This window comes from Acomys russatus, chromosome 23, assembly GCF_903995435.1.
Source record: "Acomys russatus chromosome 23, mAcoRus1.1, whole genome shotgun sequence".
NCBI classification, from domain to species: domain Eukaryota; kingdom Metazoa; phylum Chordata; class Mammalia; order Rodentia; family Muridae; genus Acomys; species Acomys russatus.
Genome location: NC_067159.1, coordinates 46,661,203 through 46,682,410, shown reverse-complemented (window position 1 = coordinate 46,682,410; position 21,208 = coordinate 46,661,203). Strand labels below are relative to the sequence as shown.

General features: G+C 45.7%; 1 protein-coding gene across 1 annotated transcript; it reads right to left on the bottom strand.

Moving 5' to 3' along the window:
- Positions 1-3,423: 3,423 nt before the first annotated feature.
- On the bottom strand, positions 3,424-13,679 carry Bcl10 (BCL10 immune signaling adaptor). The gene is made up of 3 exons (XM_051165862.1): positions 13,442-13,679; positions 6,248-6,536; positions 3,424-3,796 (listed from the first exon to the last, which is right to left on the bottom strand). The coding sequence occupies exons 1-3, from the start codon at positions 13,496-13,498 to the stop codon at positions 3,441-3,443; spliced, it is 702 nt and encodes a 233-aa protein (XP_051021819.1). The 5' UTR covers positions 13,499-13,679; the 3' UTR covers positions 3,424-3,440.
- Between the last annotated feature and the right edge of the window lie 7,529 nt (positions 13,680-21,208).

Sequence of the window (21,208 nt, the reverse complement as noted above, 5' to 3'; positions counted from 1 at the left end):
GGGCGGGGGGAAAGAAGCAGAGGCGGGGATTCCACAATCCTCAATCAATATTAAATCTACTTTTCCCTAAGCAGCCCTGGGATCCCAGGGGGAAAGCAGTGGTAGCTGTAGGACCCCCCTCCTACCCCCCCCGGGGGGTTGGGGTGAGGGGAACACACGACCAGTGGCCATCGCCAAACTCTGGACTTGTGATTTAAGACATGTGATTAAGGCACAGAAAAACCTTACTGGGCTGTTGCAAGTTTGAGGGGCAGAGAGGCGCGCATATGGCGCTCTTTGCCAGCTAGTACTATGGAGGAGACACAGTCTCAAAATAAAACCAAAGCAAACAAGCACGGGGACAGGGCACAGACTTCCAACCCCAGCACTTGGGTGAGTGAGGCAGGAGGATTAACCACAAACTAGAGGCCAATGTGGTAATTTTGCCCCCTTCCCTAATGAAGTTGGTATCATTGTAAATATTTAAATCCCAGTTAAGGACGCCTGATCAGGGGTGACACACTGATTAATAACTTGCCATTCAGTCTGATTCTTATCCCCTCAATTCTACAGGACAATGCTGTGAGTTTGATGATAATGGACTGGGCCAAGACTGCCTTGTTCATATTTATATCCCTAAAATTTATTTTGGTGACCACCCATGAATATGATTGGATTATAATTGATGAGAAAATAGGTCTGAGTGTTTCTTTAAAAAGTTCCACCCAGATATTCTCAAAGTACAAAGACATGGGGTCCCCCAAATCATCCTTAGTTCTGACATCATCAGCAAATTCAGGGCCCCCTCAACCATCCTCAGGCCTGATGTGACCTAATTACAGAACTCACTGAGAACTGAGTAACCATATCCACGACTATAGTTTACTACAGCAGCGTGGTGGTCATATTTGTATTCTCAGCCCTGTGGAGACAGAGGTGAATGCTTGGGGATCAGACACCCAAGGCCAAGCTGGTTTATATAGTGAGCTTGAGGCCACCCCAGGTTACTGTGAGACTGTCTCAAAAACAAAACAGCAATGAGAGCTACATGGACAAGTAGAACAACCGAATTTCTGAAAAACTTGAGAGTAAGGTCTCTTCTGGGGTGGCAGAAGTCTCTTAGATAGGAGATGAAAATTTCTAGCATTAAAAATATGGACTCAAAAAGTTTATTAGGGCTGGGGAGATAGCTCAGTGAGCGAGGTGCCTGCTGCACACACCAGGATCGCCAGAGTTTGGGCTCCCAACACACAAACGCTGGGTGTAGTGCAGTGCATTTGTAACACTAGGACTTGGAGCAGCAGAGCCAGGGGGATCCCAGGAGCTGCCAGCCTAGCCAAATGCTGAGCTCCAGGAGGCCGAGCAGGCCAATGTCTCAAAAAAAGAGACGGGGAGGGACTGAGGAAGACATCATCACACTTCAACCTCTGAAGTCCGTAACAGGCGCACACACAAACACGTACCCACACATCTGTCTCTCTCTCTCTCTCTCTCTCTCACACGCACACACACACACACACACACACACACACACACTAAAACAAAGTGAAAAATGTAAACAAAACCTAAAAACAAAGGATTTAAAAAACAGAAGAGCAGCCTAACTTACTAACTGCCACTATTCTGTCCCACCCCCCCCCCACCCCCCCCACCCCGACCTTGCGAGTACTATCCTAAGGACGAGCCTCTCTTCTTAGAGGCAGAGGGACGCTCCTGAGAGGCCTGAGGAGCTTAAAGTGACAGCTAGCCCCTAGAAACTGCCTGAAGAGGCCCCATTCTTTATGCCCCAACAATAAGACATTCTAGAAAGGTCTGGGAAAAGCTTGCTAGGGCTGGATGGAAGGGAGACTGAACAGGTGCACCAGGAAAATAAAACTATTTGGTTATGACTTTCCGGGGGGGGGGGGGCACGGACAGAAATGTAACATTGCGCATTTCTAAAACCTTACAAGTTCTATAATGAAGGGAGGACCTCAGTATGGACTTTGGTTAATAATAAGTGTTAATATTGACTCACAAACTATAACAAGTTATTGCATCAGTGTAAATAGTATTGGGAACAGGGAGGAAGAGGTACTTAATAATTCCTTTTGCTCAATTTTTCTGTTAATCCTACAACTGTACAAAAAGGCAATTTTGTACAATTTTTTTTTAAAAATTAAAGAAATTTAAAAGGCAATAAAAAGTACTTATGTATGATTCCTATACTGTGTTAATCTGATATTCCTGAAAAGTAACTACTGTATCCATTGACTTAGTAACCAATTATATCCTGAGTGAGGCTATCCTGTCCCTCTTCCCTCCCGGCCACTTGTGGAGACAGTCTTGACTATGTCCTCTGGTCTACCTGGAACTCACTATGTCACCAAGGCTGGCCACAAACGCATGATGCTCCTGTTTCCAGCCCTAGTTCCAGCAGGTGTTACCACATCTGGCTTTGAAACACTGTTTTTTATATTAGAACTAGTACATATAAAAAGGACTAGGCATTTGAAAATCAGACATTTTGAATTTTTGATTCTGAAACATCACTACATTAAAAAACGTTTATTGTTAATAGCAACTTTTCATTTCTTAATTTTTAAATAATAGAAATACATAGGATGGGATTTCAGGAAATAGGTAAAATTATAATTTAAATGAAAACAGCATTTTTTAATGTGTAAAGTTAGTCAAACTTTCTAATACAATAAAAACATTTATTAGCTAGTGGCTGCTTGCTGAAAATGTTAAAAACAATTGTTATGCATTCCAAAATCAATTATTCTAGTTATTTTATCCACACAGCAGTGTCCATTGAAAAAGAATAAAAGGCTCAGAGGAAGTATTTTTAATCAATTCCAAGTATTATCAATTAATTACAAGTAGCATTGCACCAGGAGAATATTCTTCAGGGATTAGGACTGTGACATGAAGACTGTAAAATGCAAAGACAGTCACATCGACTGGCCAGATTAGTGCAAAATAAATTTTGGATGAGGTCACTGGTGGCTCAGTGTCATCAGGTGTTTCTTTAGAACCCAACAGCTTTTCTCAGAACTAAGGAGTGGAAGTGTCTCCTCAGTGTGTGGGCAGCCTTCCCAGTGCCTGGCTTTACTGTGAGTCAGAACAGCTTTCTGCTAAATGTACAGCCAGACTGAACATTTGTAGCATATATGTGCTAGGAAACATTATTCGCAGCCTATGAGTTGATTTCTGAAATTGAGAAATATCCTGATAAAATTAGTCTTATAATACCAACATTTCAAAATTGTAAAACACCTAAAAAATAGCAGAAAAGGACAATATTGAAAAGCACATGACCACCATGATTTACAGCACGTTGCCCCTGAAGTGTGCTTTGCTCTAACAAGCCTATTTACAGAGAATGTAATTTAACTGTGATTTAAAAGGCACAAATCAAACCTGAGTGAGCTGTTACAGAGGTGTCTATAAAAAGATTAATCACTATTAAAAACTAGTCACTGGCGTGAAAGAGCACGTGACCGCAAGGGGAGAAACATCTCACTTGAGTTTCCACAAGTTCCACCGTCTTCTAGCCGGAGCTCTGGGGGCAGAGGGGGAGCCCCGGGGTCCCCAGGTCGAGGAAGCGAGGCTGAAGAGAAGCTGCTGTTTTCAGTTCTGCCAACTTCCAGGACTGGCAAATTCAGGCCAGACTCAGTGGAGAAGAAGGGAGCAGTGCTGGACTCCCCTTCCGGGTGGTACATGACACTGGATGCTCTCTGGCTTTCAGCAAAATTACTTTCGTCTGAGTTGGACCTAGACAAGTTGGTGGTGGCTCCAGCAGCAAAGGGCTCACAGCTGCTACACCTCAGGCCTACGACAAACATTCAGAAGCTAATGAGAAAGAAACCAACGTAGACAGCCCTCCCACCCCGTAGTTACAAGAGAACAATTTGTGTGAGGAAGGTCTCATATAACCCACTATTTAGCCAAGGCTGGCTCCACTCCCACCTCCTAAGAACTGAGATTACAGTGGCCCTGATGCTCAGCACTACAGTTTCAGCTGCACTTTATGAATGCTGTCACCATAACCCAGATCTTGCTTCTTTTCTCAGTAAGAATACTACTGATTACATTTTCCAGCTAAAGTCACTATCTCAAGGAAGCTAATTAAATGCCACACTCCATGAGCACTTGCATATTAAATGACTGAAGGATCTGGGTGTGGGGAGGTGCGGCCAGGGGCCAAGAGATGGCTCAGAGGTTAAGAGCACAGCTTCCCCAGTGACGTGGTTCAGGTCCCAGCACCCACATGGCGGCTCACAACCATACTGTAACCACAGCTCCGGGGATCCCGTGCTCTCCTTTGGCCTCTGCAGGCACCAGGCAAACGAGGGCTGGCAAACTGCTTGAGACACATAAAAGTAAATCTTTAAAAAAAAAAAAAAAGGGTCTTGCAATTCTTTATAAATAAGTGACTTTTACGGGTACATTTTTTCCCTAGAGAGGGTCTCAGCACACAGCCCAGGCTAGCTGTGCACTTGCTAAGCAGCCCCACATGACCTAGAACGCAGATCTTCCTGCTTCAGTGCTCTGAGCGCAAGGACTACAACTACCTTTTTGGTGGGGGGTGGGGGGTGGGGGGTGGGGAGGGGATGTTTTGTTTTAGAGACAGGGTTTCTCTGCATAGCCATGCATGTCTTTGGACTTGCTTTGTAGACCAGGCTGGCCTCACATTCACAGCAATCCACTTGCCCCTGCCTCCCTGCGTGCTGGGATTAAAGGCGTGCGCCACCATGCCTGGCTGGCTACAACTATTGTTCTTATCAAAGAGGCACTCTTTAGCATTCTGACAACAAACAAACAAACAAAAAACCACCTCATAAAACAAGAGAAACAAAAAACTTACTCCATAGAAACAGAAACGTAAACAGGCGTATCCTCAAATCTCACAAGCCAATGGCAGTTACTGATTCTTGAGTACGAGGGTGTTTCAACTTAAGGGGACTTAGCAGTTTACCTGACACATCTGGGTTACTATTAGGGATGAGAAACAGGCAGTGAGCAGGCGGCCATGCTAGCACTCCAGGACGGCTGTGCAGACTGGGAACTACAAGTCAACAGAGACTGTCCTGCTTTGCAAAAACAAGCTTCCTTCTTCTCCTAGGTTTATCACGTCCTGGGGGTCTGATGTCAATACCAGGATGACAGGATGAACACCAACACTGCTAGACTTAGCAAACAGTCAACGCAGCTGTCTACAAGCACAAGAACCTCTGGGCTAGCCCCTGGGTAAAACCAATGAAGTCTAAAAGTGAATTTGTGTGTCATCTTTTCTAATTTTTTCGATATTAGATGTGCTCCTCCCCCCTCTGTTTTTCTGAGACAAGGTCTTAGAGCGTAGTCCAGGTTGACCCCATAAATGACAATCCTCCTGCCTAAGCCCCCAGGTGCTGGAATTATTATAGTTGTGTGCCACCAGTCCTGACTCAGACAGTACTTATGAAGTTCACGGAGGGGACACATAGCAAAGACATCCAGACTTCAGTTTCTTATGGACAGGTCCGTAAGTTGCTCATCTATCTCCAACGAGGTCAAGAGCAGCCAGCACATGTACCCTAAGCACATGTACCCTAAGCACATGTAACTTGTTGCCCTGGAGACCGGGAAGGGGTGGGCGGGGCAGGCTGGGGATCTACACAGCATCCCACCACAGCGCCCTGGGCTGCAGGGGAAAGAGGAGCTGATCTGCCCCTCCTGGACCAGTCTCGGCTCCCACGTCTCTCACAAACTGACTCTTCTGGCTTTAGACTCATTCATGTGTACTTTACACAGGGTCCTTATAGGCACGTGCCAGCACTGCTTATGATCAACACAAGGAAAAACAGAGCTGAACTTAGAATCCATCACCCATACATTGTTCTTCTGGTGTTGGGACAGGATCTCACTCTACATACCAGGCTGACCTAGAACACACAATGTAACCCAGGTTGGCCTTGAACTTATATCAATCCTCCTGTCTCAGATTCTTAAGTCTAGCAATACAGGCATAAGCCACATAGCTTTTCTTAAAATGTAATATAATGGTGTTTGCTGAGTTTATTTTTAAAGGATTATATCATATTTTAGAAATAACTTTTACAAATATTATTGTTAAGTGAATACAATACAGCCGATTGAGTTTGTATCACTTTTGTGACGTGGTAATGTAGCTGGTAAGAAATGGAAATTGAATATAATTCTGACCCTTAAGCTTTGGGAGGAGAATGGTCCCTCGTGACTCTTGAGAAGCACGGCTACTTCTTTGCGGTCCAGCATCACTCACCTCTGAGATGCTCCAGCTTTAGATTCCGTAGCTTCAGCACTTCGTCCGTTATCTTCTGGATCAGGAAGTTCTGGGTTTTCTCCCTGCGAATGGATTCCACGAGGGTGTCCAGCCCTTTGGGGTTTTCCTGTAAGTAGTCTAACAACTTCCCAGCCCTTTTCCTACTTGAAGTTCGGCAAGAAATTTCTTCCGTGTCCTCTCTGCTGAGTATTTTTTTTGCACGCAGATGATCAAAATGTCTCTCAGCTATGATTTTCTCACACAGGTAAACCCGTAAATTTTCTAAAGCCTAAGAGACAAAAGAAAATACGCTTCAGTGTTGCTTTGTGACACGCAGGAAAATCCCTGAGGTGACTGGTTCCTAGTTAGGGGTCTCAGCTGGTATGCAGCAGTGTTCTGAAGGCAGGAGGCTTGGGCCCTTTAAAGCGCATGCTAAGTAAGATGCTGTCCTGGCAGATACAGTGGGCCTCACGCAGTCCTCAGTCTGTTCTGTTTCAGCTTCCCATCTGAAAACCAGCACGCAGCTGTTTTGAGGAGAGACCTGTACAAGCAAGAGTCTGCAGAGGGTCACCTAGTTCAGGAGTGAAACTATAACACATTTCTGTACATTCTAGTAACTACTAAGTAAAGAATTTCAGAATTAGGACCAGGGCAGCTTAGTGTACAGTCTCACAATTTGCAATGTTCTCATGTGTGTTAGTAATCATTTCGTAACCTCAGTGTGAAACCATTAAAACACACCCAAAGGGCCCATATGTCTCTGCTTTGAGGCCAGTTAGAAACACTTTACAACTCACTGGGTCAGTCTTCATGGACGGAGAAGGAAGGGATGTGTGGGGAGGAGCGTGAAGAACAGAGAGTGCTGAGAGAACCTAAGACAAAGGAGGCCAGACGAAAGCCCCACCTTGCGGAAAGACAGCTCAGGCTGGTCTTTATGTATTTAACTTTAATTTTCATTAGTTTTTACTGAGACATAAGCCAAAAAAATGTACACATTAATGAAGTACCAGATAATTAATGTTAATGCGCACACTGTCATGTTTAAATCAAGTCCATGTGTGTCTTAATAAATGGTGACACTCTGATGCCAGTCACTGTGTATTTGTGCCTCTGTTTACTGGACATGTGATTTTGGGCAAGTTATTCAACTCCTCTGACCCTGTTTCCTCATGTGACGGTTCAAAGGAATAAATTAATATATGCAAAGTGCTTAGCAATTACATGGTACATGGTGATCGGTCCTTTAGGGACAATGACGATGGTGAGTGATCTGACTCACATTTATAATGAGCTCAAGGCAGCGGAAGAGCTCAGTAGAGCCTAGTTAGTAACTAATGACAGGAAAGCTGCCCCTGTGAAGGCTTCTTATAGGTTTTGTCTGAATTTCCACGCACATTTACTTATCTACACAGCAAATTTCTCATGGGTAAGTTTCTAGCATGAACATGAAGAGATGAACAAGATTTTAACACTGTGCACAAAGGGCCCCTGGTTTAGCTGGGGGATACACAGCACACACAAGCCAGTAATTGTGAGACCATGTGGTACAGCTCAGACAGGAAGGATTGCTCACTGATCAGGAGCTAGGAAAGCTCAGGTGAGCAACTGCCTCCAGCACCTGGAGAATTCACAGAGGATGAGGACAGCAGCAGGGAAGATGCCGAGTTACACAACGTGCCTCCAACGGTGGAAAGGAATGAAGCTGGAAAGGAACACCGGAGTTAGATCATGGAAGAACTTCACGACAAGCGAAGGAGTGTGTCCTAACCCAGAGGAACAGCCACCAAATGTGCATAAGTAGAGAAACTTACAAAGGACCAGGGGAAACCAAAACTGGGGTCAAAGGAGGCAAATTAGAAAATTGCAACAATGACTGTACAGAAGGTATTTTGAATGTACTGCATACATTATGTGTGTGGAATGAAAGGTTCTATTTGAAACTTGAACTTGAAAAACGTCTCCTTTGGTCTTTATTACCATGTATGCTGACAAATCACAAATTTACATCTGGGATCAATATGTTTTCCACTTTGACATTCCAAGACCCTTCAAATTCAACATGTTCACAACTAAGTTTCCTTCTTATCAAGCTCCTGTTCTCAACTCCCCTGGACTCTACCATCCAGTCAACTACACTACAACCTGCAAGCCCGACTCTCCTCCTTCACTCCTGCCAGTCACCATCACTTCAGCACTACTCCTGGCACTGCCCTAGCTCAGGTCCTTAATTCCTAGATAAACTGATAACAGAAAAAATAGCATTTTCTAATTCCCTCCTCTTTTTCAAATCTCTCTTTCACGCGTCTATTATATTTTACATTTTTTCAACAGGAAGTAGAAATTTGAACTGTTAACTTATACCACATTGCGTTCTTTCCATGACTTATTGGATATTCTTGATCCATGGCACAATAGTTAAGTTGAGTGCGCTTGGCTGGAGAGATGGCTCAGTGGTTAGGAGCACTTGCTATTCCTGCAGAGGACTTGGGTTTGCTTCCAAGTACCCACATGATGGCTCCCAATGACCCACAACTCTGGTTCTAGGGGATCTGGCACCAACTTCTGCCCTCTGTGGACATCAGGGACACACATGGTATATATACATTCATGTGGGTCAAAACACCCACATTAAAAAAAAAAAATCTAAAAAACAATTAAGAGCATGGCTCTGGACCGAGATAAACTTCTGTTAGTCTTTGAATCTGCAACATATTGTTAGAACTGGTGCAAATTACTTAACCACTGTACCTTAGGGGCTCCCTTGACAAAACAAGGACTAGGAAGAATAACTGGGAGTGTGTATGAAGGCTCAGCCCAGTCTCTTATCCATAGTAAAAGTTCAGTGACCAAGGACTTTGGGACCATGCTGGCCAGACTCTTGACAATATGGTTCTGGCTTACCTCTCCAGCTTAATTCAGCAGTCTCTACCCCAGGGCTTTTCCTCCACCTGCAGCTGAGGACTGACACTGTTTCATGCTGCTATAGGTCTGGTGTTCTCTTCCCACACCCTAAGCTCCTCTGCATTTTTTAAGGCTGAGTCGCTGGCCATCCAGCCTTACTTTAACAGCCAGGATAAGCTAGGCACGCCTGTCCTGCAGCAGCCGGGATAAGCTAGGCACGCCTGTCCTGCAGCACCAGACTCCTCCTTCTTTCATTTGATTTCCCAGTGCTTCCCCAGACATTCCCACTGTGTCCCAATGCTTTCCCCCAAGTCACCAATGACATAGATCCTTTCCACCTTCGTCTTAAGTTGGCTTCTCAGAGCAGGGACCCAGCTGATCACTCCTTTCTCCAGACACATTTTCCTTTCTCAACAAACAGGACACTGCTGTGCTTCTCTTTTGATTTCTATAGCACTTCTCTACATTCCTCATCCCCTCGCTGGGGCCTTGCTACATAACCCAGCATGGCCCCAAGCCTGTGGCCCTTCTGTCTTAGCATCCCCACGGATGGGGACCACAGAAGAGCACCTGAAAGCTTCCAAGCGCCTCATCTCCTAGTTCTCAATTTTTCCAACAGCATGCTTGTGCCTCTAGGTCAGAGCTCTCTTCTGATCTTCAGACCAACTCTTCGTCAATTTCAGTCTGCCACCAAGTCCCATCATTTCTATGTTCTTTTCTTTTTCTTTTTTTGGTTTTTCTAGACAGGGTTTCTCTGTGTATCCTTGGCTGCCCTGGACTCCCTTCGTACACTAGGCTGTCCTTGAACTCACAGCAATCTGCCTGCCTCCGCCTCCTGACTGCTGTGATTAAAGGCATGCACCACCACGCCCAGCTATTTCTATGTTCTTAAAATGCACCTTGAACTTGTGTTTCATCCATGTCTACTGCCTTCACCTTGATCTGAACCATCACTGCTTTTCAATACTTACAGTCAAGTCTTTTCATGGCCTTTTCCACCTTCCCTCATCTCCCTGACCCACAGGAAAGGCAAAAGGATCTTTATTTTATTTTATTTTATTTTATTTATTATTACGTATACAGTGCTCTGCCTGCATATACTCCTGCAGGCCAGAAGAGGGTGCCATATGACATTACAGATGGTTGTGAGCCACCATGTGGTTGCTGGGAATTGAACTCCAGACCTCTGGAAGAGCAGTCAGTGCTCTTAACCACTGAGCCATCTCTCCAGCCCATAGGAGGATCTTTTAAAAGCCAAACAAAACCCCATTTATTCCGTACCATGTCTCTACTAAGGAAAAAAAAAAAAAGCCCTTCATGAGTTTACTTAGCCCATCTTCCTCATTTCACCTTGTTACCCTCTGCCTTCCTTCAATATTCTGAACTTACAAAGGTCCTGGCTGTCTTTTAGGTCCCTGTCAAATTCTTTTCTGCCTTAAATGTTCCTTCCCCAGCTCTGTTAATGTAAATGTATAAATGATATATGTGTTTTTTAGCTTTAATGACGTATGTTTGAAGCAGGCCAGAAGTGGGAATTTGTTGCTGTTGTTGTTGCTGTTGTTTTGATGGGGGGGATCATCCATGAAGGCTTTTTGTTTATGTTGTACATCTTTAGAAAAACAATCCCAGGATTTTCCCTCCTGTATGTTTTTGCCTTGCTTCCTCATGGTCCACGATGCCAGCTGAGGTTGTCAGTACAATGAAGCCAAACTGATGGGATGTGAGCAGATTGTTCTGCCATTTTTCTAGGTCTTTGAGTTGCACATCAAATCCATACTTGTTCAGTCTGTCTGTGAGGTTCACAAAGATTTTCCCAGCTCTGTGGTCACCAATGTAGCCAAGCTTCACCATCACAGTTAGGAACCAGAAGATGTCTTTGGAGCATGGCCTGATGAGGACCTGGCGTTTGCCTCTCTTCTCAGCATTGTTGATGCTCTTGAGAGCATCTGCCAGGACATTCATGTGCACCATGGTGATGGCCCAGAAAGATGGCAGAAAGCCAGGAATATTCTGTTTAAAGCTGTATACTCTATACTTCAGAATGCAGTGTTCTGGATGAGTGAAAATTTTATTACAATATTTCAAGATTATCACTTTATGGCTATTTTACTTCACTCAAGAAATTAGGTATTTTAAAGCCAAAATTTTATCTCAGTTTCTAACTTAACTGTTAGAACCAAATTACATTATCAACATCAGAGTACCAAAGAATCTCTATTTGTTAAAATGAACCAAATTCGATCAAAAAAGGGTATGTTACAGAAACAGATGAAAAAGGAACGGAGCTCTGAAGTTGGGTCCCGGGGATCAGCAGCAGAACAGTGCTCCCCATTAACATGAGGACATGCACCAAGGCTCGCCATGGATGTGTGAAATCTCATGGTACCAACCCCATCCCAAGCTTTCCACCGTAAAACCTCATCTAATAGCCAAGACTGCTGCTCCTAAAGGACTAGTGGGCAGGGAGCACACACAGCATGACACCCCTGGGAAAGGTGTGACTCATGCCCCTGGCCAGATGCAGTGGGATGGTACAAGATTTTACCATAGTACTTAGAAGAGTGCTCAACATGTACTATTAGAATATACCAAATTTCCATTAAATATTTTTGGAACAAGGCCGACCACAGGCAATAGAAGCCACAGAAAGCAAACCCTGAAGCAGATGGAGCCCCATATAAACGACTTCCTACCACCTATCAGGAGAGATAATGCAGAAAGAGTGCCACACAGTTTTGGAGGAAGGATAATTAAAAATTCAAGTTTTGAAAACATATGCCTTTAATCCTAGCACTTAGGAGGCAGAGGCAGGCAGATCTCTGACTTTGAGGCCAGCCTGGTCTACAGAGTGAGTCCAGGACACCCAAGGCTACACAGAGAAAATTTCTTTCTAAAACCAAATAAAAACAAAATAAGTTTGTGTATTAAAACTTGAGTCCTGGTAGACACTTGGGAATAAAAGCCTGGAGTTGAGAAAAGAAGTTCAAGTGATGTGGACGCATTTTTAAGCTTGTCATAAGCAGTTTTAAAAACAATAGGATAAGTATCTAAGAAAAAACCTTTTTTTTATAGACACTTTGAAGCTCATCCATAGTTTCTAAGGTCATGAACATCCGGTCCAGGTCTAATCTGGAACTGTAAGAATGGATAACACCAATGAAGCAGTAACCATTGTATCTATAGGCAGACAGGTCTTGTTCTGTTTTGCCAGCTATAAAATGAAAAGTAATTCTCTTGCTTACAGGAAAGTCAAAACTGATACAACTGGGAGCACAGCCGCCATACCTTATGGTTTTACTGGTATCTTAAGGCTATAGCGTTATCAAAGACCTAGTTTCAAGCAGAATGTAAAGGTTTCTGTGCAGTAGGTGCCCTACCAACTCCACTGAACACGAAAACTACCGCACAAACCCCAGTCGTGCCATTTCCTTCTGGTAGTGAACCATGCCAGTTGTAATTATGGGTGCAGTGCAATAAACCTCACAAGAGGTAAAGTATGAGGAAAAAAGGAATCTGAGGCAACAACTTGCTGTCAAGTTTGCAAGGACGATTTTTCAAAAGCACTGTGGTGCCGAGTAAGGTCGAGTTACTGCTTTTAAGGTGAGTTCAGGTAAATTATTTAAGTGGTGTTCATCTGGTTTTTGTTGTTTTTGTTTTTCCTGGCAAAAGCCGTAAGGAAAAGAAAAGAAAAGCGAAGCATATTATGCCTCAAGTCATTTTTCTCAAGTTTTAAGGTGTATGTGCAGTTTTGCGTGGTCTAAGCAGAAGCGGCTGAGTATTTTCAACGTTTACCTGGGAATCAAGACTCAGCTAGAAGTGCTAACAGCGCGCGCCCCCTTCATTTAAATATGTGGGCGTTTGATTGCTAGGGGAATTCCAAGTCGTGCTTTCAGCTGGCGAGCTTTCCACAGCCCCCCCTGTTTCACCTATCTGCACCATAGCCTAGTCCTGCAATCTGCTCTTCACAGAGACCTCGGACGGCTCCATAGCCTGGCAGCTCCCGCGGGGGTGGGGTAGGGTAGGGTGGAGTATCGCAGGATGGAGAGCCGCGGGCGAGAAGGGAGGTGGCAGGACGCAGGAAGCATTTAATCCGGCGCCGGCAGAATTAACTGTGGACTCCTAGGTCGCTGGTGGGTCACTTCCAGCCAGCTCCCGGGATGCAGGCAGGTCGTGATGTGCCCGGACCTTGCGCTCTTCCGAGACAGAAGTTCCTCGTTGCTCGCTCGGTTCCGGGTTTCCGCTTTCCTCCGCCCGCACCCGCCCCGCTGCGCCCAGCCCGACCGAGCTACTCACGTCCTTCTTCACTTCAGTCAGGTCCTCCTCCGTGAGGGACGGCGCGGGAGCCTCCATGGCCGAGGCCGGGACGCCGTCCTTCCGGCCCGCGCCGCCCCGCCCGGCTGAGGTCTCTGGTCTCCAAGAACCAAGCTGTGACTTTGGGGACCGGGAACAGATCCCGGGGAACCGCCTGCTCAGGGAACGCAGAGGTAGGGAACCTCAGCGACCCACTTCCGGCTCCGCCTCTGGGGCCTGCGGCGCCGCGCTCCGTACTCCTCAACGTCCCTAGGCGAGAAGCCCTGACTTAGGCACCGCCCTTCGGCGAGGCGGGTCTACGTTCAGGCCCCGCCCATCTCCGTACCAGCCAATCAGTACTGTCCCCGGTTCTCACCTCTTCTTTCGGAGTGGCTCCGCCCACAGAGGGGGCCATCTCAGTAACCACGCCCCGTTTGTATTTACATAAGGTTGTGGATTGGCCTCCCGAGAAGGACTCGTTTCCGTGGGCGGGGCGTCGGCTGCTCAGTTTAGCGGGATCTCCCCGCCCTCGCAGACTCCTCATTTGGGTGGAGTGTGGCCTGAGTCTGCCGGGGCTCTGGGTTGCTTCTCTTTTCTAGATGTTGCGGAACAATTTCCTGTCGTTGTGCTGGGCCAGGTTTTACAATTGCCTGATCGAACACAAACGCATACTGTAACTTCAGAAGTGAAATGTTGGGGGACCTGGTCCCGGGCCTTGCTCTCACTTACCACCTACCACTAGGCAAACAGGAGAAACCGAAGGTGGTGAGAGCAAAAAACAAAACATAAAGAAAGGGGGGCGGAAAAAGGCGAGGGGGGCGAGTGTTAAAGATTTAAAAAGCACGTGGAATGCCACCACTTTAGCACCAAAAGCAATGTTTGTGTAAGGTCTGAGGATCTAAGAAGTGTTCGATCGTGAGGAGCTGTTAAGGTTGGTGAAGTTATATGAATACTTTTCCATCACTATACTACTGTTGTATTTAGACTTTACATTAATCCAATTTTCAAAATTGTCTAACTTAAAAAGATTCTTGTAAGCTTCAGGAGATCCACTGGAATCTACAAACGACACTCAGATAAGTATTTCCTATTTCCAAGGGTGGGTTTCCTCCCCCATTCCCAAGTTTTGGGACTCCCCTCCCCCAATTACCAAGACTGTGTGCCTAAAAGTTTCAAATGTAAACTCCTTAACTTTATCTTCTGCCCCTAACATATGTACGTTCCAGCATCCTGCCAGGTGCTGCCTCCGGAACGCAGGTGCTCCAGCCTAACCCTCACAGACTGCATCAGCTGGACCTGCAGTTTCTTAGCCACAGATGGTCTCACAGATCCTGACCAGCAAATACAACAGCCTGCTCTTCCTGGACTTGGCCAGCGTTTCAGCCTTTTGATCCCCTGATGCTGTTCTACTGTCAGCCTAAAGCAGTCAAAAGACCAGATTTCTGTGCCCCTTACCCATATATTATCAACAAAAGGCTGGGATGTTAGGTCCTGCTGCAGGGCGTGCCTGACATGGCCCGCCCTCTACCTACAATAAAAAGACAATAAGGTACCAGGCATCAGATTTTATGTTATATGAAGTTTATTAAGTGAGCATGGGGGAGAAGGAAAGAGGGGAGGGGTACCCCAAAGAGGGACAGAGACAGAGGAAAAGAGAAAGAGGGTAAGAAGAAAGAGGGTAGAGAGTGGGGAGAGAGGGGCCACACACCAGGAGGGTTTGTCCTTTTATATAGCCCTGGGCAGGGCCACGCCCCCATGGCAGGGAAGCAATGACATCACAGGCAGGCTGACTGGAGCAGAATCCTAAGGCTGAGGTTTTACCCTCTTACAGAGATTCACTATATAAGCCAGACATTTTGGTTCTGGGCCCCCCCCCTCCCTCCCCCTCCTTCCCCCCCCCCACACCTACCTACCCTCTCTCCTTCCCTTCCCCCACCCCCACCCCCAGCAGGCGCTCCCCCTTCCCTTCTCCCTCCTGTGCCGCTTCCAATAAGCCTGCATTTGTACGTTATAGGCTCGTCGCCAATGAACTCATTCTGTTTATTTAATCAACCAGTTTGTGTACTTTTAAGTTGCTGTTCGTTAGGAACATTTCTCCTTATTAACCTGTGCAATATAAATGCAATAAGTTTCTAGGGCCTTAGGAGTATATTTAAGGTGCTGAAACTACTTGGCACACAGTTGCACTCTCATATATTGTTACACTTTACCGCTGCTCACCAAAAACTAAGTAAGTTCTAGGCCTCTTGTGATGGGGAAGGTTTTGTTTTATTGTTGGGTGTTTTTTGTTTTTGTTTTGCTTTGGGTTTTTTTTTTTTCTTTTTTTTTTAGTTCTTTGAGACAGAATTTGTTTGTGTTTCTTGGTTGTCTTGGACTTGCTTTGTAGACCAGCTGGCCTGGACCTCACAGAGATCCACCTGCCTCTGCTTCCCCCGCTGCTGGGATTGCAGGTGTGCACCACCGTGCCCAGCTGCAGGAGTTATTTTTTTGGAGGCCAAATGGCTATTCCCAAAATGGTATTCTAACCCGTAGGAGTGAGTGCAAAACATGAGATGGTGGATGAGGATCTCCCATAGAGTCCTAGGCAGAAAATGATTATATGGACAATGTGGCAAGTCTGCAAGTGTCATTTAAATGACAAGAGGACCAAAGGCAAACGTGGGAAAGAACCAGAAAAGGCTTAATGCCCATCTATGTAGTTTTTATCAGAACACAGGGATCTTGGCTTTTACATTATGTCACGTGTCCTTTCTCACACTGATATCTAGTCTACTGGAGTCAGCCAGCATCTTGTTATAACCCAGTTTGCTTAATGATTTGCTCTTTCACATAGCAAGCATCTGTTGAATGCCGACAGATGCTCAACTACACCCCAGATGCTCTTCTGGATCTTGGTGAGTAACACAAATCAAACACCCCTTTCCTTGAGTTGGGGTGTGGTGGCACAAACTAATTTGCTGTGCTGTCTGACCAACGCCTGCATCTGGCCCAGCTATAAGCAGGACTAAGCCCTAAACTTACATAAAACATTGTGAGGGTTTTTTGTTTTTGTTTGTTTTGCGTCGCATCTTGACTATGTGGTCTTTGTGTTTTAACCCTGTAGATGGCAATATCCTGTCTCCAAATCAAAAGCTTAGATATGGCAGTAGGCATCTGGGAGGCCAAAGTAGGATTGTCTAAATTCAAGATCATTCTGGGCTACTTAATACATTACTGGGCCAACCTGTGCTACGTAGCAGGACCCTCTCTCCAACAGGCAGAAAGACAAAACCAAAATCCATTTCCTCATCAATTTACATTATAGCATGTGTATGTTTGGGGTGGAAAAGGTAGACATTTGGTAAGTTGTGTGTGTGAGGTATTTACCATGTTAGAAGGCTCAGGAATACTAAGAGGAAAAGTTAAAAAAAAAAAAAAGAGGAAAAGTAAAGCAGGGACACCGGAAGGTGGTGACAAAGGCCTCACTGCCAGAAGGGATATATTTCCCACCTGCACACTGCGAGGGAGGAGGAGTCCTCAGCCAGATGCTGAAAGAGCTCTCGGGGTGGAGAGCACCAGCGCAGCTGGGAAGATGAACGTTTGTGCGTGCGGACGGTCAGAGTTTAATCTGACTTGGCTCTGAGTCATACAGGTTTCCTCTGAGTCAGAAGCGAAGCCACTGGAGGCTTCAGAGCAGAAAGGTGACAGATGCAATCTATGATTTGAGGATTGCTTTCACTCTTCTCCGAGGGGAAGGAAGAGGGAAAAGGAGAGAGGAGCAGTCCAGCTACCCCTGTAACCTAGACCCCAGGAGGTGGAGGCTGCGACTAGGTGGGGGTACATCTGGATAAGAAGGGGACAGTGGATTTGACTTTCCTAGCAAGAAAAGAGTAGAGTGCAGAAGGATGTGAAGAAGTAAGAGAAACAGCTGCAAGTTTTATTCTCCAGCCACCCAGACATGCACTGAGCACCGTGAACACTCTCCATTGTCACAAAAAAAAAATTGTCAAGCAATCTTCCTTTTTCTTTCTGAAATAAGGTCTATGTTGTTCAGGCAAGTGATGAACTGGATTCAAGCCACCTCATACTTCAGCGTTGTGCATGATCGTTGCCTGTGGTTCTCAACCCTCAATTTCGGATGCATTTTCATTCTTCCATTAGCAAACGCATTTCCCCATTTCTCCTCAATCACAGGGCTACACTATAAAGGCATAGCTTCAAGCCAACAAGCCTGGCCGCTCTCTGCAGTAAGTACCTCTTCATAGGTGAACCTGCATCCCATCTCAGCTTCTAAGTGTGCCTGCGTCCTGCAGTGGAACACCAGATGCTTGGTCCGTGCACCGTAGACCCACTTTAGATGCTGTAAACACAAGGCAGGAGGCTCATAGCCTGTGCTGCTGGGACGGTGATGAAATTACTTAGTTTCTCAGAAAGTCTCCTTGTTGTTGAGGGACACTGCATTTGAATGAATTTCCAAATAGGATCATGTTCCAGTGGATATGGATTGTTGGGAGATGCTGTCCAACGTGATTCATCGTTGGCTGTATGATCTTGGAACAAGGGAGATTTTTCATTTGTTTGGTTTTTTTTTTAAGGAATGCGGGGGGGGGGCGGGGAGAAATTGTTTAGAACTAATAAGATGTGAGAACAACATCATAAAAGCAAAGCTTTAAGCTGAGTGGAAGGATTTTACCAGCGAAGCCTTGACTACTTCTTAATGTTGCATTCGGAACTCCCTGTCCGATATAATGATACTGTGGTCACAAAAAAAGTAATTCCAGGTGTTTCTTGTAGACAGGAGATGAAAGTAATTAGCTCTGAGAGTGGTATCCCTGGTGTTAATGGCAAACCAAAGTGTGGAGGACATTCACGTGTCTCAGCCCTGAGGACTTTATGAAGAGTACAGGCAGCTATGTCTACAGAGGTAGTCCGTTGCTTAGGATGGAGGCCCAGGAGGGTGCCAGATGCTGAAACCAGCTGAACGTCTGCATTTCATCCTGACAACTGACTGTGCTTCTAGCGAGACTTGCTATCTGCACTTGATGGGTGAGCCATCTGAGGCGTAGAAAACACGATTTGCCTAAGGCCACTCTCCCAGCAGGTAGCAGAATCAGGACTCCAACTCCTCTGTGATAACAAGACTCCTGTTCTTAACCAGTAGCAGTGACTCAGTAGCTCTGTCAGGACACAATTATTCAGAGACTAGGCTACTTGGTCGGATCCTGGGGCAAGGCAAAAATATACGATGTATTCAGGTCTGCTGTCTAGGCAGAAGCTAGGAATGACAAGCCCAGGAAAGTGATGTGTGGTTGTCCAACTCCCTAGAAGAGAAAATGAACAGCCTAAGACTGGGTGGGAAAGGAGCCCTCGGGTGCTTTATGGATTCCCTGACAGGATCATCCAGCGGACTTGAGGTAGAAGGGTCCAGAGGCACACTCAGGGCTTCGGAAGTCAATTGGTGGAGGAACAGGATACACAAAGCATCTGTGTCATGAAGAGGAAGACACAGCTTAAGTTGGAACAGGGATTAGTACTTTGTGCATGAAGTTATATGAACATATGCTTTCATTTCTTTCAGGCGCAGATTTAAAAGTGGAATTTCTGGGTCACAGCTAACCATATTTAACCTTTTAAGTGGCAGCTTCAAAACGTCTCCTGTAGGCTCAATTTTCTTAACATTATACTTTATTACAAATTTACTAACAGAGCGTACCTCGCTTACAACTCAACTAACCCAAACAATAGGAAAAGGAGATTAAAGAACACAATAATGAAACCTTAAGGATATCAGTTCCAAGGAACAATTCTCCCAGCGTAGTCAGTAGAACCTCAGCAAAGCCACAAGTCAACCAGGGTTGCTGCTGGAACCTGGAACAGCCGCCAGGGCCCAGAGCCTCAGCCGGAATCCAAAGCCTTGAAGCCTTCCCTGGAGCACTTGTCTCTAGGAGCGTCTCTCCAAGTGTTGATGAACAGCCAAAACAATCCCAAGTCTTCTCTTTCAAGCCTCTTGTTTTGGGCTCATATAGAGTCGCCTAGGATGTTTTCAGCTGGCAACATCCAAGCTCCCCCGACGAAGTGGTTTGACTTCTAAGTGGAAAAACATCCCGCTCTCTCACAAGTCTGTTCCTCATCCCACACTTGGGATCAACACAAAGACATGTTTATCTCCCCTACATTCTCGGTTGGTTCCAATGTTGAACTGGGACCGAGAACCAGTGACACATACGGAGTTGTGAATCCAGGGATCCATTCTGACAGCTCCAGGGAACATCTGCAGAGTCCTCCATAGCGCTGGGGTGGGTTCGCGGCTGATTTCTGTCTGGTTCTAAGATATGAGGGATTATTGTGCACAGTCAGCCAAGGTGCCTTAGCACCTACCCTGTTCCCAGTTCTGCCTGAGTCCACATTTACACCAGTGCTTTTTTCTTTTTTCTATGTTTATGTGTGTGTGTGTGTGTGCATGCTTGTATGTCTATGGCTCTATGTTGCATCTGTGTGTCCAAGGATGTGGGAGACAGAGGACAGCCTTAGGTATCATTTCTTCTTTGTTTCAGTGTGTGTGTGTGTGTGTGTGTGTGTGTGTGTGTGTGTGTGTGTGTACATGTGACACAGCTCATGTGTAAAAGTCAGAGGACAGCCTATGGAAATTGATTTCTCTTTATCTACCACGTAGGGTCTGGGGATGAGTGGCTTAGGTCAGGTTTGGTGGCAAGTACCTTTTTTCCTCTGAGCCATCTTGTTGGTCCCACTTTCTCTTTTGAGACAAATTCTTTTGTGATTAATACTACTTATCAGCCCGACAGTATCTAGAAGCCTCTGTGTACACTGAGAGGAATTCTGTAGATTAGGTTAGCCTCCGGGCATGCCTGTGTCAGATTATCTTGATTAGGTTAATTGGAGTAGGAAAATCTGCCTTAAATATTGGCAGCACCATGCCTCAGGCTGCAGTCTCGGACTGAACACAAAGGGCAGAGGGCCTGGGCACTGATATTCACAGCCTCTGGTTTCTGACTGTGAATGCTTCAGGGGCTTGGGCTGTAACATGGCCATTATGATGGACTCTCCGTGAAGAGCTAACTAAGCTCTTCCTCACTTAAGTTGCCTGTGTCAGGGCGTTGTATCAAAGCAGCAGAGAAGGATCTCTCACTAGGATCCAAGGTTCACAGATTAGGCCAGGCTAGCTGGTCAGCGAGCCCCAGGAACCCACCTACCTCTACCTCCCCAGCACTAGGATTACCACACTGGGACACTGGGATTTGAACTCAGGTCCTTATGGTTTTGTGGCAAGCTCTTTATGACTTGAGCTATCCCCTCCAAGCCCTCAGTCTTTTTTCCTAATTGTAGAGCCCCTTCTTCCAATAAAATCCTCATGGAAGCTTAAAGATAAAACCAAAAACACCCAACTGATCCACATGTCACCCGAAGAGAGGCTGTGCTCTACAGGCTCTGTCGCTGAGCTTGTAGGACCTTTTTTCTCTCCTGTCTTCCTCCCCACCTTTGAGCCACCTCAGAACACCTAGAGCCTTACAAAGCATTGCCTGGATCTACTTATACAAGACGGCATCTTCTCTAACTTGTGGATAATGCAAAGCTGGGACCAGAAAGTAATTTAAATGAGACTCGGGCCTCAGATGAGTTATAGCAAAGGTCAACAAAAAGCAAATGAAATGCAGTTCAAGAACCACAGTTCTCTGTAATGGGTTCCATCGAGAAGTGATGTTTTCTTCATGTACATAAGGCAAGCACGCACAGCTCAGAAACCTGCTCTATCTCTCCGTCGTGTGTGTGTGT